This window comes from Leptodactylus fuscus, chromosome 10, assembly GCF_031893055.1.
Source record: "Leptodactylus fuscus isolate aLepFus1 chromosome 10, aLepFus1.hap2, whole genome shotgun sequence".
In the NCBI taxonomy this organism is placed as follows: Eukaryota; Metazoa; Chordata; class Amphibia; order Anura; family Leptodactylidae; genus Leptodactylus; species Leptodactylus fuscus.
The window spans coordinates 85,331,665-85,357,042 of record NC_134274.1 but is presented as its reverse complement, the minus strand read 5'-3'; the positions used below and the strand labels follow the sequence as shown (position 1 = coordinate 85,357,042).

Sequence of the window (25,378 nt, the reverse complement as noted above, 5' to 3'; positions counted from 1 at the left end):
TTGCCCATCACAATGTCTCCTCGACATGCTGATGGTTTGCTAAGGCTTGTGCCCTAACAGCAATGGCCCCTAGCATAGTATACTAGATAGAAGGTGAATATTGACTTTAGGTGCTCACTCCAGGGGTACAACGTCCGCTACTCCTGTTATATCACTTGTGGCCATTGCACCGCTCCCGGATAATATGGTAGACGCTATCTGCAAGATTGCATGTGGAAACAAGTCATACTACTTTATGCATTAGGCTGGGTTCACATCTGCGCCCGATCTCCGTTTTGCAGGTTTCCGTATCTGAGTGGGTTTGGAAAGTGTCCGGCCGTGAGCGGCGGTGCGCGTTTTGTGCTCTCTTTTTTTTTTTAAGCGGACACAAAGTCGGACCTGCAGGACTTTGTGTCCCTAATTGTCAGGGATTGTGTCAGCCTACATAGACTTGCACTAGGCAGAGATGACTGTAATGGGAGTTGGCCTGCACGAGATGCCGGATACTCAGGGCTGCTCAGGAAGAGAAAAAGCCACAACCTTGTTTTCGTGTTTTGAGTTACAAGCAAAAAATTAAAAGCATATTCTAAAGAGGCAGCTAATGGTAGAGATATGGTATCGAGTGATAGGTATAGGTGGATAGAACTGTTTCACGGTTACTCTAAGCCTTCACCATGTTTGGGCCCTTTGCTGGACATGCACTGATCAGCCGTAACCAAAAAGCACCCAGACAGTGGCATAACTAAAGTTTTGCAATCTTTTGTCCTATAGTGATGTCTTGATAGTGATGGTTATGGGTCCTAAGGAGTTTAATCCACCTTAGTGGGGTTCAGGTAATCTGTGGTTCTCCTTAGGTTATGGGCCAGGTGAAAGCTGCAACCTCCATACTGATACCAGTGCATATGGGCCCCCTAAGGCTCCTGGGTCCTGCTGCAACTGCACCCCCACAAGTTACGCCCCTGTATTCAGACCAATAAATGTCATTGTTCAGCTAAAACAGGTTTCAGATCAATAAATATCATTGTTCAGCTAAAACACGTCTGTAATATGAAAGGAACTAAGAATGGGGAATGTGAAGGTCATGTCACCACCAGGATCTCTTTGCCCTGTCCCTCAAACCATTGCTGAACAATAGCATATCTCCCAACCGACCCAATTTCCATGGGACATTCACGACACAGAGGATGCAGATCTGAGTTGAACACATACGTGGCTAAAGCAATGAGCTGTCACAGATCAGCTCCTTGCTTCGCCGCTGCATGCCGGCTACTGGCTGTGTAGACACGATGTGATGACGTCACATTGTGTCTACAACTGTGCGCCAGTGAGAGAAAGAGGTGCGCAGAGTGCAGCAGGGGAACGAGGGGAAGGTAAGTGTAATGTGTACACTGAGGTGGAACGTGAAACTGGGGGCAGAGATGGAGGGGACATGAATCTGGGGCAGAGATGGAGGGGACATGAATCTGGGGGCAGAGATGTGGAGAAATGAATCTGGGGGCAGAGATGGGGGACATGAATCTGGGGAAGAGATGTGGAGACATGAATCTGGGGGCAGAGATGGAGGGACATGAAACTGGGGGCAGAGATGGAAGGACATGAATCTGGGGGCAGAGATGGAGGGACATGAATCTGGGGGCAGAGATGGAGGGGACATAAATCTGGGGGCAGAGATGGAGGGACATGAATCTGGGGGCAGAGATGGAGGGGACATAAATCTGGGGGCAGAGATGGAGGGGACATGAATCTGGGGGCAGAGATGGAGGGTACATGAATCTGGGGGCAGAGATGATTGGGCGGACATGAATCTGGGGGCAGAGATGGAGGAGGGACATGAATCTGGGGGAAGAGATGTGGAGACATGAATCTGGGGGCAGAGATGGAGGGACATGAAACTGGGGGCAGAGATGGAAGGACATGAATCTGGGGGCAGAGATGGAGGGACATGAATCTGGGGGCAGAGATGGAGGGGACATAAATGTGGGGGCAGAGATGGAGGGGACATGAATCTGGGGGCAGAGATGGAGGGTACATGAATCTGGGGGCAGAGATGATTGGGCGGACATGAATCTGGGGGCAGAGATGGAGGAGGGACATGAATCTGGGGGAAGAGATGTGGAGACATGAATCTGGGGGCAGAGATGGAGGGACATGAAACTGGGGGCAGAGATGGAGGGGACATGAATCTGGGGGCAGAGATGGAGGGGACATGAATCTGGGGGCAGATGAAGGGTGTATATGAAACTGGGGGAGAGATAGAGGGGGAACATATAATTTACGGGTGACTGTAGGAGGATTATACTGTGTGCGGGCACATGAAAAATTAATGAGAATGGGCGGAGTCAACACAAAAGTGGGCGGGGCTAAGTGTGCCACACATTTTGCCCCTCTTTCGGTTCTTCAAAGGTTGGGAGGAATGCAATAGTGTGGAAGGAGATCTCATCCTACTGAAAAGGACACTGCCATCAGGGGATCACTACCATGAAGGGGGTACCTGGTCTGTATAATGTTTAGGTAGGTGGGTGACAGCAGCGGTGTAACTAGGAATGGGCGGACATTGGGTATTCTGCTCAGGGACTCCCGAATGGAATACCGAACCCAGCTATGACCCGAGCCTTAGGGGAATATTACATAGATAATACATCACTCTGTATGTCTCATATACGTCGCCTTGTTGATCGCGTTTGATGTCACTACACAGGTATATGATGTGAACAATGAATATCGCTATGTGATGTCTTCTGGAGCTTCATAAACCGCCCACAACAGACCAAACTGACCCACCAGGAGAACGTCGGTGTCTGAAGAAAAACAGAGAGCAGGAAAAGAACGGAATTTGGAGCGGAAATGCAAAACTTCTATGCAAATGAGACAAATATTGTTTTTTTTTTTATTTTTCCATTGCTTCATTTCCTTCACTAGGTTCATGACATCTGACTCGCTTGTAAGTCGTGGTAAAATCGCCGTATTACCGTGATCCCGATATGGTGACCCTCTGATCACCTGGTTGGACTTAGTGTTTGAGCCCATAATGTCATCCTTCATGGTGTTTCCCAAGTCAGACCCTTGAGACTGCAGAACAATTGTCACTGTGTAACCTTACATTAATGCTTAAGATCAGATCTAGAGCCTTTCAAGGCCATTGGTTGCACCTAGAATTTTGCTATGCTGAGCTAATTGAGAAGTCTTGGCAGTGAAGACAACCTGAGATTGACCAGATAGACCGACTACGTGTATTATATTTGGACACAGTCACTATGAATGTAACATCATTAAAAATGTGTATTAAATTGCTCTTGCTAAAAATGTCTCAGCAACTCCTCCGGGCGGAAGGCTTGTCCAGTCTTAGGAGTGTCCCCAGGAAATGCCTTGTAAAGGCTCCCCGGCCGGTCTGCAATCTCTTTCTTTTGCAGCCTGGTCTATGCAGCCTGCAAAAGAAAGGATGAATTTTTGCAATGCATTTGCATTGTAATGCATTGCATTAGTGATCAGACCCCCTGGGGTTCAGCAGGGTCTAATAAATGCAAAAAATTTTTTTTTTAAAAGTAAAAAAAAAAGATATATAAAAAAAATATAAAAACCGTGCAGGCGTACAGGTTGCGGGAAATGGCCACTTGCACAGTATTGTTAGCGGCTATTTTCCCATGGCCTGTGCGCCTGCGCAGCCTGCTCTGCTAGAAGTTACGAGTCTGCGCCGGAAGAAGACATTGAAGATGAAGTGGCGGCCGAAGAAGGAGGCGGCGCTTGAAGACACTTCTCTGGCAACGGTGGGGACGTTCCCATTGCTTTTTGAGCGCTGGGGCCCGCCCCCATTGCTGCGAGAGAACTCATTTGCATACTGGTAAAACCGGTATTTCTAAGGAACGACACGGCAGAGATCACGTCTACAGGTAAGAGACAAATAGACTTTCTAAAGGTTATTCTGACGTCTTATCCACAAAAAATAGGATGTTAATGGTAGAATCCCTTAAAGATTCTTTCTACTAAAGATCTAACTTTCTATTTTACCCCAGAATTGATCTGGTATTATAGGAGTGTCGACAATCCGCACTCAAGATTGCAAACTGCTTCCTGCCGTATTAAAATAACAAACAATGTCCCTCCAACATGTCTGGACAAGACTCTGCAGATTCAGGTGTCTGGGATACATATGGCCACACACTTGATGACCTCCTCCTCCTCTCAGAGATATGTGCTGATATAAGATGGTGCAGAAGATAGAAAGACTTTGAGGAGTATTAGGAGCAGAATCTGCATTGGTTTATGCATACCTAACAACTTTTGAAGAAACGAAAGAGGGACAAAATGTGCAGCACGAGTAGCGTGCCGCTGCAAATTTAGCCCCGCCCACTATTGTGTTGACTCTGCCCACTCATTAATTTTTCATGTGCCCGCACACAGTATAATCCTCCTACAGTCACCCGTAAATTATATGTCCCCCCTCTATCTCTCCCCCAGTTTCATATACACCCTTCCTCTGCCCCCAGTTTCATGTCCCCTCCATCTCTGCCCCCAGATTCATGTCCCCTCTATCTCTGCCCCCAGATTCATGTCCCCTCTATCTCTGCCCCCAGATTCATGTCCCCTCCATCTCTACCCCCAAATTCATGTTCCCCCATCTCTGCCCCCAGATTCATGTCCCCTCCATTTCTGCCCCCAGATTCATGTCCTCTCCATCTCTGCCCCCAGATTCATGTCCCCCCATCTCTACCCCCAGATTCATGTCCCCCATCTCTGCCCCCAGATTCATGTCCCCTCCATCTCTGCCCCCAGATTCATGTCCCCCCATCTCTACCCCCAGATTCATGTCCCCCATCTCTGCCCCCAGATTCATGTCCCCCATCTCTGACCCCAGATTCATGTCCCCCCATCTCTGCCCTCAGATTCATGTCCCTTCCATCTCTGCCCCCACATTCATGTCCCCTCATCTCTCCCCCCAGATTCATGTCCCCCCTATCTCTGCCCCCAGATTCATGTCCCCACATCTCCCCCAGATTCATGTCCCCCCATCTCTGCCCCAGATTCATGTCCCCTCCATCTCTGCCCCCAGATTCATGTCCCCCCATCTCTGCCCCAGATTCATGTCTTCTCCATCTCTGCCCCCAGATTCATGTCCTCTCCATCTCTGCCCCAGATTCATGTCCCCTCCATCTCTACCCCCAGATTCATGTCCTCCCATCTCTGCCCCCAGATTCATGTCCCCTCCATCTCTGCCCCCAGATTAATGTCCCCTCCATCTCTGTCCCCAGATTCATGTCCCTCCATCTCTGCCCCAGATTCATGTCCCTCCATCTCTGTCCCCAGATTCATGTCCCTCCATCTCTGTCCCCAGATTCATGTCCCCACATCTCTGCCCCCAGATTCATGTCCCCTCCATCTCTGTCCCCAGATTCATGTCCCTCCATCTCTGCCCCAGATTCATGTCCCCTGCATCTCTGTCCCCAGATTCATGTCCCCCCATCTCTGCCCCAAGATTCATGTCCCCTCCATCTCTGTCCCAAGATTCATGTCTCTACATATCTGCCCCCAGATTCATGTCCCTCCATCTCTGCCCCCAGATTTGTGTCCTCTCCATCTCTGCCCCAGATTCATGTCCCCCATCTCTGCCCCCAGATTCATGTCCCCACATCTCTGCCCCCAGATTCATGTCCCTCCATCTCTGCCCCCAGATTCATGTCCCTACATCTCTGCCCCCAGTGTCATGCCGTCCTCTCCTTCATCTGCCCCCTGTTCCCTGAGCCATTTAGTTCTCCCCTTTGCTTTATGGCAAGCTTCTCCATCATGCTGGAAAAGGCATTGCTGATGGCCAAACTGCTCTTGGACGGTTGGGAGAAGTTGATCTTGGAGGACATTCTGGTCCCATTCTTTATTCATGGCTGTGTTTTTAGGCAAGACTGTGAGAGAGCCGATTCCCTTGGCTGAGAAGCAACCCCACACATGAATGGTTTCAGGATGCTTTGCAGTTGGCCTGAGACAAGACTGGTGGTTGCGCTCACCTCATCTTCTCCGGATAAGCTGTTTTCCAGATGTCCCAAACAATCGAGAAGGGGATTCATCAGAGAAAATGACTTTACCCCAGTCCTCAGCAGTCCACTCCCTGTACATTTTGCAGAATATCAGTCTGTCCCTGATGTTTTTTCTGTCCCGAAGTGGCTTCTTTGCTGCCCTCCTTGAGACCAGGCCTTGCTCCAAGAGTCTCCGCCTCACAGTGCGTGCAGATGCACTCACACCTGCCTGCTGCCATTCCTGAGCAAGCTCTGCACTGCTGGTAGCCCGATCCCGCAGCTGAAACACTTTTAAGAGACGGTCCTGGCGCTTGCTGGTCTTTCTTGGGCTCCCTGGAGCCTTTTTGCCAATAATGGAACCTCTCTCCTTGAAGTTCTTGATGATGCGATAGATTGGTGACTGAGGTGCAATCTTTCTAGCTGCGATACTCTTCCCTGTTAGGCCATTGTTGTGCAGTGCAATGATGACTGCACGTGTTTCTTTAGAGATAACCATGGTTAACAGAAGAGAAACAATGATGCCAAGCACCAGCCTCCTCTTAAAGTGTCCAATGGTGTCATTCTTACTTAATCATGACCGATTGATCTCCAGCCCTGTCCTCATCAACACCCACACCTGTGTTAATGGAGCAATCACTGAAACGATGTTAGCTGGTCCTTTTAAGGCAGGGCTGCAATGATGTTGAAATGTGTTTTGGGGGATAAAGTTCATTTTCTAGGCAAATATTGACTTTGCAAGTAATTGCTTTAAGCTGATCACTCTTTATAACATTCTGGAGTATATGCAAATTGCCATTAGGAAAACTGAAGCAGTAGACTTTGTAACAATTACTATTTGTATCATTCTCAAAACTTTTGGCCATGACTGTACTTTCGGAGATTTCTGCCTCTTGAGGTGATAAGGAATAGTAGAGACTTCTGCTGTAAGTAAACACATTAGAGATAAAAGGAGTGATGTCATAAATACCAAAGGTCACCCTGTGTTGATATGTGGATTATGTTGATGTCATATGTCAGACTCGGGCTGTATTTTTGATGTATTTCCTGATGATTTTGTTACATATTGGGTTACATATCATATAATCGACCTCTATACTCCCGTTTTGTTATGGGGTATCCTCATATTAAAGCTGTAAAGTGAGCAGAGCCTTTACTACTTGTGGATATTATATACACTGCGCGTCTGATACAAAGTAACCAGCAAATACAGTCCCATCTCCGGCGTGTACATGATAACACTCCCCACCCGACAATGGAGAGAAGGCAGCGAGTGATACAAAGGAATATTGATCTAGACAAGTGCACAACCCTGACACCTCCAAGAACGTCAGCTCCAGAGGTATAACTATAGGGCGTGAGGTCCCAATGTCACAGCGGATGGGCTCAAAACTGGATCAATAAGTGGCCAAGAACCTCATATTAACAAAGTAACAAATATTCCAATAAAGGAGTGGTGTGAGCAGTAGGGGGCGGTATAAGAGCGTCCTATATACTTCCTATATCTTTTGGCTTTGGCTCCAAGAACCGCAGCAAATTCTGCACCGAGTGACCTTAGGCTAAGGGATTTTGGTTGCAGACACCACAGGATACTTTGTGAGGGCCCCTTATTCCTCTGTACAAGGGAACGTGTTTGGGGTAGAGAGATGTAAATAGTGTCAAAGTGTAAATATGCGCTTCATATCCGTATACAGTGTGGGTTATGTGTACTGCGACATTGCTGGCACACAGGCATAGCGCTTTTGTTTGCTGTACGAGATAATAAAACACAATGACGTCGTCTTCAAAATTCCCCGGCCACAGACAGGAAATTCGGGTTTACAGTACAAAGGCGAGAGCGGTGCAGGTCACGTGTGCAGTGTGTCTGGAGTATGTCCAATGTATCTGGCTCCATCCCTCCCCCTCCCTCCTTTCTATTCCTCCATTATCTCTATGCCCAGTCCCTGTATCTGAACAGGCTTGTGCCTGGACACATCAAATCCTAAATTGACCAGAGATTGCTGCAGAGACAAGACTTGCTAGGACAAGTCTGCTTCACATCAGCGTTTGGGTTTCGATTCAGGGAGTCCACTTGGGGACCCTCCCCTGAATGGAAACTTATATGCATTAAAAAGCAGTTACCGAAGGAAACCACATGGACCCCAGAGACTATAATGGGGTCCATGTGGTTGCCGCTTGGTTTTGGCATGAATCATGCGGAGAGAAAAGTACCGCTTGCAGGACTTTTCTCTCCACCTGTGGGTCGTGACCCCGGTCGGGGTCGAATGACCAAAACACAGGGGTCGCCTAAAGCATACCTCCCAACCATCCCCATTGGTGGGAGCTATGTCCCAGTTTCAACTCATCGGCGCCCGGATGTGTAGACGCGATGTGATGACGTCACATCGCACCTACAACTATATGAGTAAGCAAGACTGCGGGGAGAGCGGCGGGGGAGCGTTGGAAGGTGAGTATAAGAGATTTTTTTTTGTTTTAAACATTAAGGTGGAACATAATGAAGGGGCAGATGAAGGGGGGGACGGCCTGACACTGGGGGGCAGAGATGGAGGGACATGAAGGACTGGGCAGAGATGGGGGAACATGAAACTGGGGAACAGATGGGGACATGAAACTGGGGGAAGAGCAGGGGCGGATCCAGGGCCGGGCGAGCCGGGCAACCGCCCGAGGCCCCGCGCTTAGCGGGGTCCCGCGGCGCTGCCGGGACCTAACAAAATGGTCCCGGTCGGCATGTCCCGATTCCAACTGAGCTCAGCGTTAAAGCAGGAGCTGTCAGCTCCTGCTTTAACGCTGAGCTCCAGCATTTGTAGCCGCGATGTGATGACGTCATCACATCGCGGCTACAATATGTGTATGAGGGAGAGAGCTGCGGGGGAACGAGGAATGGTGAGTGTGTGTGTGTGTGTGTGAGAGAGAACGTGAGAACGGCATGGCACTGGGGCAGATGGATGGGAGGGAGAACGGCATGACACTGGGGCAGATGGAGGGGGGGAGAACAGCATGACACTGGGGCAGATGAAGGGGGGAGAATGGCATGACACTGGGGCAGATGAAGGGGGGAGAATGGCATGACACTGGGGCAGATGAAGGGGGGAGAATGGCATGACACTGGGGCAGATGGAGGGGGAGAACGGCATGACACTGGGGCAGATGAAGAGGGGGAGAACAGCATGACACTGGGGCAGATGGAGGGGGGGAGAACAGCATGACACTGGGGCAGATGAAGGGGGGAGAATGGCATGACACTGGGGCAGATGAAGGGGGGAGAATGGCATGACACTGGGGCAGATGAAGGGGGGAGAATGGCATGACACTGGGGCAGATGGAGGGGGAGAACGGCATGACACTGGGGCAGATGAAGAGGGGGAGAACAGCATGACACTGGGGCAAATGAAGGGGGAGAGAACAGCATGACACTGGGGCAGATGAAGGGGGGAGAATGGCATGACACTGGGGCAGATGAAGGGGGGAGAACGGCATGACACTGGGGCAAATGAAGGGGGGAGAACGGCATGACACTGGGGCAGAGACGGGGGAAATGAAACTGTGGGCAGATAAAGGGGGACAATGGCATGAAACTGGGGACAGAGATAGAGGGGGGGACATGAAACTAGGGGTAGATGAAGGGTGTATATGAAAATGGGGGGAGATATAATTTACGGGTGACTGTAGGAGGATTATACTGTGTGGAATCACATGAAAATTGAATGAGAATGGGTGGAGTCAACATAAAAGTGGGCGGGGCCTAATTTGCTGTGGCGCGCCGCACGTTTTGTTCCCTCTTTCTAGTCTTCAACAGTTGGGAAGTACAGGTTAGAAGTGCGAGACCCCCAGTAAGTAGGGCCCCGCCAAAGTCAATTGCCCAGGGCCCCGCAAACCCTGGATCTGCCACTGGGGAAGAGATGGGAGGACATGAAACTGTGGGCAGATGAAGGGGGGACATGAAACTGGGGAAGAGATAGAGGGGGGACATATAATGTACGGGTGACTGTAGGAGGATTATACTGTGTGGGAGCACATGAAAAATGAATGAGAATGGGTGGAGTCAACATAAAGTGGGTGGAGCTAAATTTGCCGCAGCGAGCTGCGCGCACCGCATATTTTGTCCCTCTTTCTAATCTACAAAAGCTGGGAGGTATGCCTGGTGACTATCATGGCTTCCCCCCATATCCTTTACAGCTTTCTTGACCAATGCTCCCAAAATGTGCTTGTAGGGTGACGATGGGTTGTCATACCCGCCAAGCAAGGGTGCAGCCATAGGGGAGCAGCAATAGCAGTCTGGACTCTGAGTGGGTCCCATAAAATGTTACACTACTTAAGTGACACCTGATAAGTTAGGGACTACAATACCGGACTTACCAATATTCTTACTTGGGTTTTACAGGTGTGAACATTTTTAGTGTGGTCCTGCCCCTTATAGGCAATAGGCACGGTGGTTCAGTGGTTAGCAGGGGTCAGTGTCACCAAGTCCCCCAGTGATCAGGAGGGCAGGTAAGTGGAAGCCCCATAAAGTCTCCTTGTGAATGGAGCCCCAGTACATTGGAGTGACCGTGCTCCATACACTTCTATGGAGCTGCCAGGACTGCCCACAGCCCCATATAGGTGAATAGAGCGCGTTCGCCCAAGTGCACTGGAGACTTTCATGAGCCTTTCAGTCCCCCGTCCTCCTGATCACTGGGGGATCTTACAATTGGGTCCCCAGAAATCAGTCCCAGTCCTGCAGATCAATGAAATGGAAAAAAGAAACATTGTGTCTCTTAGAATGCAGCTTGATACAAAGTTACCTGATCACTGAGATCCATGACTGGTGTGGCATGAAGGGGTTAAGGGGCTGCCTCCTCCGTCAGCAGATCTGAAGGGGTTAAGGGGCTGCCTCCTCCGTCAGCAGATCTGAAGGGGTTAAGGGGCTGCCTCCTCCGTCAGCAGATCTGAAGGGGTTAAGGGGCTGCCTCCTCCGTCAGCAGATCTCGTCTTCCTGGAGTCAGAGACAGAGAATTACTGAGAGCTGGAGAGGAAGGTAAGTGCGCCGGGTACTGCTGTGAGCTCAGGATATATAGTATCACACAGGACAATCCTCCCCGGACACTGTATATAGTATATAGACACTTTGTTATAGATGTATACAGCTGACGAGATCTGGCCATGTGGATGGAGCTCCAAGACAGGTAGTGGCTGCACCAGGTATATACAGCACCTGGGATTTCGGGACCCTCTTCCATTCTTTGTATTCACGTTACATCTCTGATTAATATCGTATGGCGAAGCCAAAACTCAGTAAACACGGCGAGCGGCCATGTCGTCTCTGAGGTTATATGTGGCCGCATCTGTTCTGTAGAGTCAGTGCACAGAATGATAAACCAGGCTGTGATATTCGGGTCACATTGGACAGAGAGTGGCGTCTGATTTTAGGGGTTTTCATTGTTTTTGTATGATTGAATGTCCATGTAACATGTAGACGGGGAGAAAAGTCATCACTGTAATAGCACAATGGGGACCCTCAGGGGTGGGATCGTGCGGGGTACAGGGGGTGCTGGCACGCCTGGAGAGGAGCCATAGGACATACATTACAGTACAGACGGGGGGACCAATTATAGATATTACATTGGGGCCCGGGAGACTCATGTTATATCTCAGGGGCCCATCTCATGTTACCTAGGAAGGTGCGTCACAGGACATGTTATTGTCTCCAGCATGGAGAAACCTCCCACCTTGTCCTCTGCTCCGCACTGAAGACTGGGTTTCCTACCTGCAGCCGATACAACAATAGGGAGGACTGTGCATATTAGATAGATAGATAGATAGATAGATAGATAGATAGATAGATAGATAGATAATCCTAGTATACTAGGGCATCTCAATACATTAGAATATTATTTTTAATATTTCTTTTTTAATTAATACAATTCATAAAGTGACTCCCATATATTATATTATATTACATTATATTATAGAGTGACTCCCCCTTATATTATATTGTATTCTACTGAGTATACTTGTGTATACTGAGTGCTGTGTATAGTGAGTGCTGTGTATACTGAGTGCTGTGTATACTGAGTGCTGTGTATAGTGAGTGCTGTGTATAGTGAGTGCTGTGTATACTGAGTGCTGTGTATACTGAGTGCTGTGTAGAGCGAGTGCTGTGTATAGCGAGTGCTGTGTATAGCGAGTGCTGTGTATAGTGAGTGGAGGGGCATGACACTGGGGGCAGAGATGGGGGACATGAATCTGGGGGCAGAGATGGAGGGACATGAATCTGGGGGAAGAGTTGGAGAGGACATGAATCTGGGGGCAGAGATGGGGGGAAATGAATCTGGGGGCAGAGGTGGAGGGGACATGAATCTGGGGGCAGAGATGGGGGACATGAATCTGGGGGCAGAGATGGAGAGGACATGAATCTGGGGGCAGAGATGGGGGGAAATGAATCTGGGGGCAGAGATGGAGGGACATGAATCTGGGGGCAGAGATGGGGGACATGAATCTGGGGGAAGAGTTGGAGAGGACATGAATCTGGGGGCAGAGATGGGGGGAAATGAATCTGGGGGCAGAGGTGGAGGGGACATGAATCTGGGGGCAGAGATGGGGGACATGAATCTGGGGGAAGAGTTGGAGAGGACATGAATCTGGGGGCAGAGATGGGGGACATGAATCTGGGGCAGAGATGGAGGGACATGAATCTGGGGGCAGAGATGGGGGACATGAATCTGGGGGAAGAGTTGGAGAGGACATGAATCTGGGGGCAGAGATGGGGGGAAATGAATCTGGGGGCAGAGGTGGAGGGGACATGAATCTGGGGGCAGAGATGGGGGACATGAATCTGGGGGAAGAGTTGGAGAGGACATGAATCTGGGGGCAGAGATGGGGGGAAATGAATCTGGGGGCAGAGGTGGAGGGGACATGAATCTGGGGGCAGAGATGGGGGGACATTAATCTGGGGGCAGAGATGGGGGGACATTAATCTGGGGGCAGATATGGAGGGACATGAATCTGGGGGCAGAGATGGAGGGGACATGAATCTGGGGGCAGATATGGAGGGACATGAATCTCGGGGCAGAGATGGAGGGGACATGAATCTGGGGGCAGAGATGGAGGGACATGAATCTCGGGGCAGAGATGGGGGGACATTAATCTGGGGGCAGATATGGAGGGACATGAATCTGGGGGCAGAGATGGAGGGGACATGAATCTGGGGGCAGATATGGAAGGACATGAATCTCGGGGCAGAGATGGAGGGGGGACATTTCCCAAACACCAACATACAGTTGGAAAAAATGGAGACATCAAAGAAGAATTTGTCACCACGGATGGTGAGATATGAGATCATGATGTGATACGTGCAGTGACAACTTCAGCTTTGAAATAAGTTTTTGTAAATTTTTACTTAATTTTTTTAAAATTTAGACATCATCATCATTTCTTTTTTCCCCCTATAGGCTTGAAACAATGAGTGTCAGCACTGTAAAGACTGAAAACGGCAATGTCTCCTGTGAGACTCCAGACGGCACCGTGGTCCACATCAATATTAACCAGCGATCTTCCTTGGACTGCTTGCTGGATACTTTCCGATTCTTCCGGGATTTGAAGAAAAATGGAGAAAAGACCGCCAAACCCTCTCGTATGTCCGGTCCTGCAGCGCAGCTAGGATTTGGGGTAAAGTTCTTTTTACTTATCCAAAATGAATATATTAGGTTTGTAAATCCAGAGATCAGGTCTACATAAAGTCTGAGGTCCTACAGAGTCCATGGTCTATAACGTGTGGGATTCCATGGCTTCTCTCCAATGGTTATGTACAATGAAGTCCTAATATCCCTAAAACTGGAGGGTACGGTTTAGGTTTACATTGTATTTGTCTAAAGGTGGCCAAAAACATTGGATAGATGTTGGGTGATGGTTGAATATCCGAAGTGCTAAAGACACTTAAAGGGGTTGGAGAATCCTAAATCTGCCGCGGTCACTTAATGGGTCATTTATGTTGAATTTGGAGAAAGCTCTTCGTTGTATTGAGCCTCTTCATTGTTCTTATTGGACTGGTTCATTGTAAACTACATACATATCATAATGTACATTATATAATCGGATAACATATATGTTCCCTTTAATTTAGGCTTCCTTTGCTTCGTTGGGATTGGTCTTTGTCATGTTGGCCATTATTACAAGTGTTGTACAACCAAGCCTCACCATCTTCTACTGCGGACTCCACTACTGGGTAGGACTTCCGGTAAGTGTTGTAGTCGCCTGTTTGTATTTCGCACATCGTATTTTCCTATTGAAGAACCTTCAGATGTTTTTCTGGAATCTCATTGTTATTTTACCTCTTGGCTGTTTCTTCACAGTTCCTGGTATCCGGAGCACTGAATCTTGCGGCATATAAGTTTACCAAAAAATGCTGGGTGAGTATTGGCCTTTCTTTATGGTCTCAGTTGGCCGCACGTGACTACTGGAGAAAAATTGGAACAGAGAAATATATAAAATAACAGGAAATACTGTAACATTAGAAAGTCTGACCTCTGACCCCATATTGGTGGAACACCAGGCTTCTCCTCTCCAGTCATCTGTTACCAGTGCTCCAGAGATAACATCAATACCATCCACATGGTCTCTACCACCAGTCACTGCCATAACATCAATACCATCCACATGGTCACTGCCACCAGTCACTGCCATAACATTAATACCATCCACATGGTCACTACCACCAGTCACTGCCATAACATCAATAACCATCCACATGGTCTCTACCACCAGTCACTGCCATAACATTAATACCATCCACATGGTCACTACCACCAGTCACTGCCATAACATCAATAACCATCCACATGGTCACTACCACCAGTCACTGCCATAACATTAATACCATCCACATGGTCTCTACCACCAGTCACTGCCATAACATCAATAACCATCCACATGGTCACTACCACCAGTCACTGCCATAACATCAATACTAGAGATGAGCGAACAGTGTTCTATGGAACACATGTTCGATCGGATATCAGGCTGTTCGATGTGTTCGATTCGAATCGAACATCACGTGGCAAACTCCAAAAAAATTTGATTCCCCTCCCACCTTCCCTGGCGCTTTTTTTGCACCAATAACAGCGCAGGGGAGGTGGGACAGGAACTACGACACCGGAGGCATCGAAAAAAATCGGAAAAAGTCATTGGCTGCCGAAATCAGGTGACCTCCATTTTAGACGAATAGTGGATTTCAAATCCGGGTCATATGAGAATGTGAACTGTGTGAGTAAGAGACAGGGATAGCTGTACAGGCAGGGATAGCTAGGGATAACCTTTATTTAGGTAGGAATGTTATTAAAAATAACTTTTTGGGGCTCTATCGGGTGTGTAATTGTGATTTTTGTGACATAAACTTTTTCCAATAGGAATGCATTGGACAGCGCTGATTGGCCAGAGTACGGAACTCGACCAATCAGCGCTGGCTCTGCTGGAGGAGGCGGAGTCTAAGATCGCTCCACACCAGTCTCCATTCAGGTCCGACCTTAGACTCCGCCTCCTCCGGCAGAGCCAGCGCTGATTGGCCGAAGGCTGGCCAATGCATTCCTATGCGAATGCAGAGACTTAGGCCTAGTTCACACGGAGTTTTTTGGATCGGAACCTGAGGCGGAGGCTGCCTCAGGTTCCGATCCATAAAACGTGTTGCGGAACTGAAAGCCGGTGCACGGCACCGGCTTCCAGCTGCGCACCCGCCTCCGGATCAGGCTCAATGAATGGGCCGAATCCGGAAGAGGGTGTGTCTTCAGGCTGACTCGCGAGGCGACTCGGCCGAAGAATGAACACCTCGCTTCTTTTTTCCGGGAGGCAGAAGAAACGGCTCCCGGAAAAAGCTCCTGCACAGCTCCCATTGATTTCAATGGGAGCCGTCTTTTTGGTCCGGGTTTTGAGGCGTTAGCAGTGCTGAGCCAGTTCTGCTCACATTCAGCTCTACTTCATCGGGCTAATAGAATGCATTGGCCAATCAGCGCTGGCCAATGCATTCTATTAGCGTGAGCTGAGTTTGCACAGGGGTTCTAGTGCACCCTCGGCTCTGCTACATCTGATGCACACTCGGCTCTGCTACATCTGATGCAGCAGAGCCGAGTGTGCATCTGATGTAGCAGTGCCGAGTGTGCATCAGATGTGTAGTTGAGCAGAACTGGCTCAACACTGCTGAGTCTCTGCATACCCATAGGAATGCATTGGCCAGCCTTCGGCCAATCAGCGCTAGCTCTGCCGGAGGAGGCGGAGTCTAAGGTCGGACCTGAATGGAGACTGGTGTGGAGTGATCTTAGACTCCGCCTCCTCCAGCAGAGCCAGCGCTGATTGGTCGAATTCCGTACTCTGGCCAATCAGCGCTGGCCAATGCATTTCTATGGGGAAAAGTTAGCTTGCGAAAATCGCAAGCTGACAGGGATTTCCATGAAATAAAGTCCCCCAGACATGCTTCCCTTGCTGTCCCAGTGTCATTCCAGGGTGTTGGTATCATTTCCTGGGGTGTCATAGTGGACTTGGTGACCCTCCAGACACGGATTTGGGTTTCCCCCTTAACGAGTATATGTTCCCCATAGACTATAATGGGGTTCGAAACTCGTTCGAACACTCGAACAGTGAGCGGCTGTTCGAATCGAATTTCGAACCTCGAACATTTTAGTGTTCGCTCATTTCTAATCAATACCATCCACATGATCACTACCACCAGTCACTGCCATAACATCAATACCATCCACATGGTCTCTACCACCAGTCACTGCCATAACATCAATACCATCCACATGGTCACTGCCACCAGTCACTGCCATAACATCAATACCATCCACATGGTCACTGCCACCAGTCACTGCCATAACATCAATACCATCCACATGGTCACTACCACCAGTCACTGCCATAACATCAATACCATCCACATGGTCACTGCCACCAGTCACTGCCATAACATCAATACCATCCACATGGTCACTACCACCAGTCACTGCCATAACATCAATAACCATCCACATGGTCACTACCACCAGTCATTGCCATAACATCAATACCATCCACATGATCACTACCACCAGTCACTGCCATAACATCAATACCATCCACATGGTCACTACCACCAGTCACTGCCATAACATCAATACCATCCACATGGTCACTACCACCAGTCACTGCCATAACATCAATACCATCCACATGGTCACTACCACCAGTCACTGCCATAACATCAATACCATCCACATGGTCACTACCACCAGTCACTGCCATAACATCAATACCATCCACATGGTCACTACCACCAGTCACTGCCATAACATCAATACCATCCACATGGTCACTACCACCAGTCACTGCCATAACATCAATACCATCCACATGGTCACTACCACCAGTCACTGCCATAACATCAATACCATCCACATGGTCACTACCACCAGTCACTGCCATAACATCAATACCATCCACATGGTCACTACCACCAGTCACTGCCATAACATCAATACCATCCACATGGTCACTACCACCAGTCACTGCCATAACATCAATACCATCCACATGGTCACTACCACCAGTCATTGCCATAACATCAATACCATCCACATGGTCACTGCCACCAGTCACTGCCATAACATCAATACCATCCACATGGTCACTGCCACCAGTCACTGCCATAACATCAATACCATCCACATGGTCACTGCCACCAGTCACTGCCATAACATCAATACCATCCACATGGTCACTACCACCAGTCATTGCCATAACATCAATACCATCCACATGGTCACTGCCACCAGTCACTGCCATAACATCAATACCATCCACATGGTCACTGCCACCAGTCACTGCCATAACATCAATACCATCCACATGGTCACTACCACCAGTCACTTCCATAACATCAATACCATCCACATGGTCTCTACCACCAGTCACTTCCATAACATCAGTACCATCCACATGGTCACTACCACCAGTCATTGCCATAACATCAATACCATCCACATGGTCACTGCCACCAGTCACTGCCATAACATCAATACCATCCACATGGTCACTGTCATAACATCAATACCATCTGACAGTGCAGGGCCCGGGTTTCAGGGGTAATGATCAACTCCAATATTGTTTCTTATATTTGGACCCCATGACCCCATCTGTGGCAGGAGAACACATAAAATCAAACTATAAAGGACAGACGGGAGGGACTCTGCTCCCCGTGAACACTGTAGACACCAGGATCAGAGACAGACGGAGACCCCACCTGATCCTAGATTGTAGGAGAGCGAACTGCACCAGCGCCCAGTTTTAGCCTAACTGCAGTGTTAGGCTAAAATCTATAACCAGCGGAAGGTCCGAAACAGAGTAAAGGAAACGTATCGAACATGACTGGCTACAGTTACTGGATACCCTGGAAGGGGGAAGAAGGGGTCACTGACCATCAGCATTGGGTGACAACCTTCTTCTGAGCGGAGGCCTCCATAATGTCCTAGTCAGGAGATCACTGACCTGTAGTACATCCTATAACGCTCACTACGTGTCTTCTCATTTATCTATATAGATGGTCCTCTCCTTCATTTCCCTGTTTGTCAGCCTCGGTGTATCTATTGCCGGCATCATCTTGACATCTAGCGATATGAACCATTACTACTGGATTGTCAATGAACGCATCTGTGATAATCTCCGTGATAACGGTGGATATTACTACGGAGGACAACCTACAAGAAACTACTATGGATATGACTATGAGCTAAGCAATTGCAGAGAGGCGATCCAAAAATACAAGGTGAGCGCTTGTTTCTTCTTCATGTTTTTGACATTGCCGTCAGTGTCCCTGTAATATCCCGACATGGAAACGTGAAGACATTTAGCAAATTGGTTTTGCAAAAGATTTTCCTTTTAGTATTCAAAACTTTTCCTCCCGCAACTTCCTTCACTTATGCCAGCGCTGTCGCCAATAGAGCCAAAGTTCTGGCATGTCGGCACTCCGGCTCTATTGCGCAGGCGTCGGCAGAAGCGATGAGGAGAAATACCCGGCCTACCACGCTTGCGCAGTACAGCCGGAGTGCAAGTATTGGAGCTCTATTGCCAAGGAGCTGGGCAGAAGTCAAGAGAAGAAGCAGCCAGTGGCACCGAAGAAAGTGAACTCCAGGACAGGAAGACAGGTAAGTATGATGGGGTAGGGGCTGGGTTGGTCTGCATAACAGGAAGGGGGTGTGAGAGAGGAAGGGGCAGGGAGTGAGAGGGGAATCTGGGTGAAGAGCAAGGCATCATGGTAATTGCATACCTCCCAACCATCCCGATTTCTGCGGGACATTCACGATTTCGGTGACGTGTCCTGCGGTCCCGGTTGGAGGGAGGTATGTCTCGATTTCAACTAAGATCTGCGTCCAGAGGACGCAGATCTGAGTTCAACACATATGCAGCTAAAGCAAGGAGCTGTTATAGCTTAGCTCCTTGCTTCGCCGCTGCACGCCGGCTACTGGCTGTGTAGACGCGATGTGATGATGTCACATCGTGGCTACAACTGTGTGCGAGAGAGAGAGAGAGGCGCGCAGAGAGCAGCGGGGGAATGAGGAGAAGGTAAGTGTAATGTGTACACTGAGGTGGAACATGAAACTGGGGGCAGATGAAGGAGAGGACGGCATGACACTGGGGGCAATCAGGAGGGACATGAATCTGGGGGCAGAGATGTGGAGACATGAATCTGGGGGCAGAGATGGAGAGGACATGAATCTGGGGGCAGAGATGGAGAGGACATGAATCTGGGGGCAGAGATGGGGGGACATGAATTTGGGGGCAGAGATGGAGAGGACATGAATCTGGGGGCAGAGATGGGGGGACATGAATCTGGGGGCAGAGATGGGGGGACATGAATCTGGGGGCAGAGATGGAGGGACATGAATCTGGGGGCAGAGATGGAGGGGACATGAATCTGGGGGCAGACATGGAGGGACATGAATCTGGGGGCAGAGATGGAGAGGACATGAATCTGGGGGCAGAGATGGAGAGGACATGAATCTGGGGGCAGAGATGGGGGGACATGAATCTGGGGGCAGAGATGGAGGGGACATGAATCTGGGGGCAGAGATGGGAGGGACATGAATCTGGGGGCAGAGATGGGGGGACATGAATCTGGGGGCAGAGATGGGGGGGACATGAATCTGGGGGCAGAGATGGGGACATGAATCTGGGGGCAGAGATGGGGGACATGAATCTGGGGGCAGAGATGGGGGACATGAATCTGGGGGCAGAGATGGAGGGGACATGAATCTGGGGGAAGAGATGGGGGACATGAATCCGGGGGCAGAGATGGAGGGAACATGAATCTGGGGGCAGACATGGAGGGACATGAATCTGGGGGCAGAGATGGAGAGGACATGAATCTGGGGGCAGAGATGGAGAGGACATGAATCTGGGGGCAGAGATGGGGGGACATGAATCTGGGGGCAGAGATGGAGGGGACATGAATCTGGGGGCAGAGATGGGAGGGACATGAATCTGGGGGCAGAGATGGGGGGACATGAATCTGGGGGCAGAGATGGGGGGGACATGAATCTGGGGGCAGAGATGGGGGACATGAATCTGGGGGCAGAGATGGAGGGGACATGAATCTGGGGGAAGAGATGGGGGACATGAATCCGGGGGCAGAGATGGAGGGGACATGAATCTGGGGGCAGACATGGAGGGACATGAATCTGGGGGCAGAGATGGAGAGGACATGAATCTGGGGGCAGAGATGGAGAGGACATGAATCTGGGGGCAGAGATGGGAGGGACATGAATCTGGGGGCAGAGATGGGGGGACATGAATCTGGGGGCAGAGATGGAGGGGACATGAATCTGGGGGCAGACATGGAGGGACATGAATCTGGGGGCAGAGATGGAGAGGACATGAATCTGGGGGCAGAGATGGAGAGGACATGAATCTGGGGGCAGAGATGGGGGGGACATGAATCTGGGGGCAGAGATGGGGACATGAATCTGGGGGCAGAGATGGGGGACATGAATCTGGGGGCAGAGATGGGGGACATGAATCTGGGGGCAGAGATGGAGGGGACATGAATCTGGGGGAAGAGATGGGGGACATGAATCCGGGGGCAGAGATGGAGGGGACATGAATCTGGGGGCAGAGATGGGGGACATGAATCTGGGGGCAGAGATGGAGAGGACATGAATCTGGGGGCAGAGATGTGGGGACATGAATCTGGGGGCAGAGATGTGGGGACATGGAACTGAGGGCAGAGATGAGGGGGCATGAATCTGGGGGCAGAGATGGAGGGGACATGAATCTGGGGGCAGATGAAGGGTGTATATGAAACTGGGGGAGAGATAGAGGGGGGACATATAATTTACGGGTGACTGTAGGAGGATTATACTGTGTGCGGGCAACAGAAAAATTAATGGGAATGGGCGGAGTCAACACTAAAGTGGGCGGGGCTAATTTTGCTATTTTTTTTCAATCTTTTGGTTCTTCAAATGTTGGGAGGTATGTAATTGTAGGACAAGAGAACAGGAGGTAGTATAGAAAATATTTGGATTTATTAATCCATTAATAGCATAATAATAATAATAATAATAATAATAATAATAATAATAATAATAATAATAATAATAATAATAATAATAATAATAATAATAATAATAATATCATAAGTTATTATTATTAATTAATAATAATTTGCCCGGGAAACCCCTTTATGCAGATATAGAATAAAACACTTTATAACATGATTATTTCCACTTCGCTGTGATGTCCCATGTTTCGCGCCTTTGTAACATAAATGTATCTTCTCGTTTCCAGAGCTTGGTCATCGGGTTGCTGTTTATGACCCTTCTTCTGTCCATCTGGGGTCTCCTCCTCTCCATCTTTAATGTGGGCTTTAGACTGAATTCTTACTGCCAAGCAAAGGTAAGAGGTGACATGTCACATGACTACAGGGTGTTCCACTTGCAGAAGACCCCAAAAAGTTTGTTTCTATTGCAATACTAATAACACATATCTCACCCTGGAGGACAAGGCGATTTTTATTGTTGTATTTGCATTTTTTACTCCCTGCGTTCCAATAGCCATACATTTATTATTTTTCCATTCCTAGTCACGAGGGGCTTTTTTTCTGCAGGACAGATTGTTTTTCATAAGGCACCATTTAATATTCTATACAAAGTAAAAGGAAGCTGGAGAATTCAGAGAGGCGTGGAAGTGGCAAAAAATTGTGGTCTTGACTTACTCAAAAAGAATCAGAAGTGAAAATATAGCTGGAGCCCTAGGGGAGGGGGCAAAAAAACCCATTCATACCCACCTTCCATTACTTGGACCTTCTCATGGATGCGTCTCCAACCTCGTGCTCTGTGGCACTCCCATAGTAGAGTCATGGCATCAAGACTTGGCTACAAAATGGGTCGGGTCACCCTGTCTTGAGTTTTGCCCCGTGATAATACACGGTCATGTATATTGAGTCATAGAAATGAATGGGTCATTGTGAAAGCCATGAGAAACAGGGCTAGCACAATAACAATACACATGGTAGTGTGCATGACGCCTTATGAAGGTTGTCCAATGTTTCTGGCCTGATGCTTACCGCCTAGATGTGGTACCAGACCCAATGGTGACTGTATAGAGTCAGTAACAGAACCAAGCTTTCTTCTGACATATAATATAAGGAAAATGTTCATTCTCGTACCGTGTTAGCCAGTGGGTTGGAAATATTAAAAAAAAAAACTTGATAGTCTTCAGTAGTTGATACCTTTTTAATGGCTAACTAATAATGATGACAGAATATGATGTTTCGGACCTCTCGGGTCCTTTCTCAAGTAAATTTAAAGCCAATTCTGAAGGAGCAGATTTATATACAAAAAAGGGGTTAGAATTCCAGGAGGACGGGGGGGGGGGGGGGGGGTTGTTAGTATTGGTAGAGATAATGTAAACACTTACAGGCCCTTATCAGTTCACAGGTATCTGTAAAGTGACATAAAACCATGTGACAAATTTAACCCCCTCTCCAGTGTTTGAAGCAGGGTCATAAATTTACACTCATGAATGTGTCGTTCTCTCTTTGATCTGAAATTCCCTCTCAAAACCAAAATTTTCATGTGATCGGTGATATTATGATCCTCATTGCAGAAATGTTTTGATACGGGAAGGTCCATTCTTCGTTCTCTAATTGTATGGCGATGTGAGTTCATCCGCATTCTAAGCTGCTGTCCAGTCTCTCCAACATACAGATTATCAGTGGGACACTTGGTGCACATTATTACATACACTACATTGGGTGTGCTACAGGTGAACGTACCTGGGATTTTATATTCCCTGTTAGAGTTTGGTATCTCTATCCTGTCAGTGGTCAGTATGTGGGGGCAGGTTTTGCACCTCTTCTGTCCACATGGGAATGTTCCTGTATTGGTTGGAGGTGACAGTGAGCTGCTAATAACCATATTCCTGAGGTTTGGTGGCTGTCTGTAGCACAGGAGAGGGGGATCTGGAAATATGGATGTTAGACGGTTGTCTTATTGTAGTAGTGGATGTAGTTTGCGTGTGATTCCTCTCAGCATCTCCAGGTGGGGGTTATATGTGACGACCAGGGACACTCGATTTCCAAAAAGGAAAACAATTGGTGGAGGTGGTGAAAGGTCCTCTTTAAGAAGTCTTTGGTTTTCTCGGCCCCCCTTTTCAGGCCTAGATATGAAAAAGTCCTCAGATCCCTAATAATTCATTGTCATGGTGACCTTACATACATGTGCTATCTCTTACAGAAAACTGAAGTGGATGAAGAATGTCTCTTAAAACCAGACCCCTCTGATGACATCATCATTGCCTAAGGGGAATCCTTCCTATTCTACTAATAATCAGCTACAAAGTCTCATGTATCAGGGGGAAGACTGAAGACTGTCTATCTACCTGGAGTCTATCTATGGTGTTCACATAGTCAATCATATGTGTCCAAGACATAATCATTACCTTGCTGCCATATATATATATATATATATATATATATATATATATATATATAGCTCAGGTTGTAGAAATTTTGCAATATCGACTTCTCCATTTTATTCTCTTCTGTTATCTCCCATGTTGATTCAGTTTCAATCATATTTAGCAATTGTCTTCATTTAAGGTGAAGCAAGTGGCCATTATATCTCTAACAATTCCATTAATCTGGTCTGGTAGTCCCAATAATCCGGAACAAATCCATGCCCATGCCAGATTATTGTATACGATGATTTCGGTGACACTGGAGTACTGGTATACATTGTACACCTACTGTAGGTTCTGGTGTTTCCACCAGGCGATGGGACACTTGGCATTATTGAGTTGACATTGGCCTATCTGGATACTGGTGGTCTAATTGGAATTAAGTGGAGTATTATACAATATCATCCCATTGGGGCCGACAGAGTCCGCCTATCCTCGAACTTCATCCCTCTCACCACACATGACAAGTCCCGTCCCCGGTATATTCCTACTAGTTTCTGTTGCTGTATCCTCACGCTGCTTGCTTGGCTATGTACTACATGTAACAGACATGGACTGTAATTGGATTATATAGTAATTAAAATAATCTCACATTTTACACTTAAAGAAGAGCATCATTCTACAAAGTTGCAAATTCAAGTGCCCTGGCGCTCCATTCACAAGAAGACTTGGAGTCCCCCGTCCTCCTGATGCCAGGGGGCGATCCTACAATTGGTATCCTATTCTCTTGTCCTGTGGTTAGGGGAGTAACCGTCCGTAACAGCACCTTTAATTGACAAACATAAACTATTAACCCTTCTATTTCTGCAACCTTTCTTAATTTGCACCTCTTATACCACACCTGCCTGAAACTTTTGCACACTATTGTAGCTCAATGGAGAAGTAAAAGAAAGCTTGATAAAAAGTTGCTTGATTGTTGAGATTAGAGATGAGTGAATAAAAGCTGATGAAGTGGAATTCCATCTGAATTTCAGGAAATATTCGATTTGCATAAAATCCAGATTTCTGCACAATTTGTGGAGGCTGGGGTCAAACATGACCGCGGCATCCAAGGGGTTCCTTAAAATACTGATACTCTCCTGTCCTGGGCTCAGCATCCACTCCGGAGCTCTTCCGGACAATGACTGAGGTCTTGCTCCCCAGGCCTTACTGTGATTGAGCCCCAGCAGTCATGTGGAGTGCCCCAGCCTAATGATGTCATTGTGCGCCACGTGACCACTGAGGTCCAATCACAGGCCCCAGCAGAGAGGCCTGGGAGCAAGACCTCAGTCACCAGAAGAAAAGGCTCTGGAGTGGATGCTGCGACCAGGACAGGTGAGTATCAATATGTAGCAGGAGATAGGGCGATCGGGACTGCAATATATAAACCCCCCGAGATGCCACAATCATGTTTGACTGCAGCATCTCAGGGATTAACACCCGCAATCGGAGCTCAGCTGTGACTGAGG

At 48.3% G+C, this 25,378-nt stretch overlaps 1 protein-coding gene across 1 annotated transcript; it reads left to right on the top strand.

The window, feature by feature from the left end:
* The first annotated feature begins 10,947 nt into the window (after positions 1-10,947).
* On the top strand, positions 10,948-23,822 carry LOC142183470 (uncharacterized). Its single transcript, XM_075258571.1, has 7 exons — positions 10,948-10,992; positions 13,406-13,622; positions 14,077-14,190; positions 14,306-14,362; positions 18,517-18,741; positions 21,759-21,866; positions 23,708-23,822. Exons 2-7 carry the CDS (start codon positions 13,416-13,418, stop codon positions 23,771-23,773), a joined length of 777 nt encoding a protein of 258 aa, XP_075114672.1. The 5' UTR covers positions 10,948-10,992; positions 13,406-13,415; the 3' UTR covers positions 23,774-23,822.
* Positions 23,823-25,378: the final 1,556 nt, after the last annotated feature.

Bases quoted from the DNA above. Each gene is read 5' to 3' on its own strand.
- LOC142183470 (XM_075258571.1), top strand. From the start codon at position 13,416: ATGAGTGTCAGCACTGTAAAGACTGAAAACGGCAATGTCTCCTGTGAG. The intron at 13,623-14,076 runs GTAAAGTTCTTT...CCTTTAATTTAG, and splicing joins CAGCGCAGCTAGGATTTGGG to GCTTCCTTTGCTTCGTTGGG. The intron at 14,363-18,516 runs GTGAGTATTGGC...TTATCTATATAG, and splicing joins AGTTTACCAAAAAATGCTGG to ATGGTCCTCTCCTTCATTTC.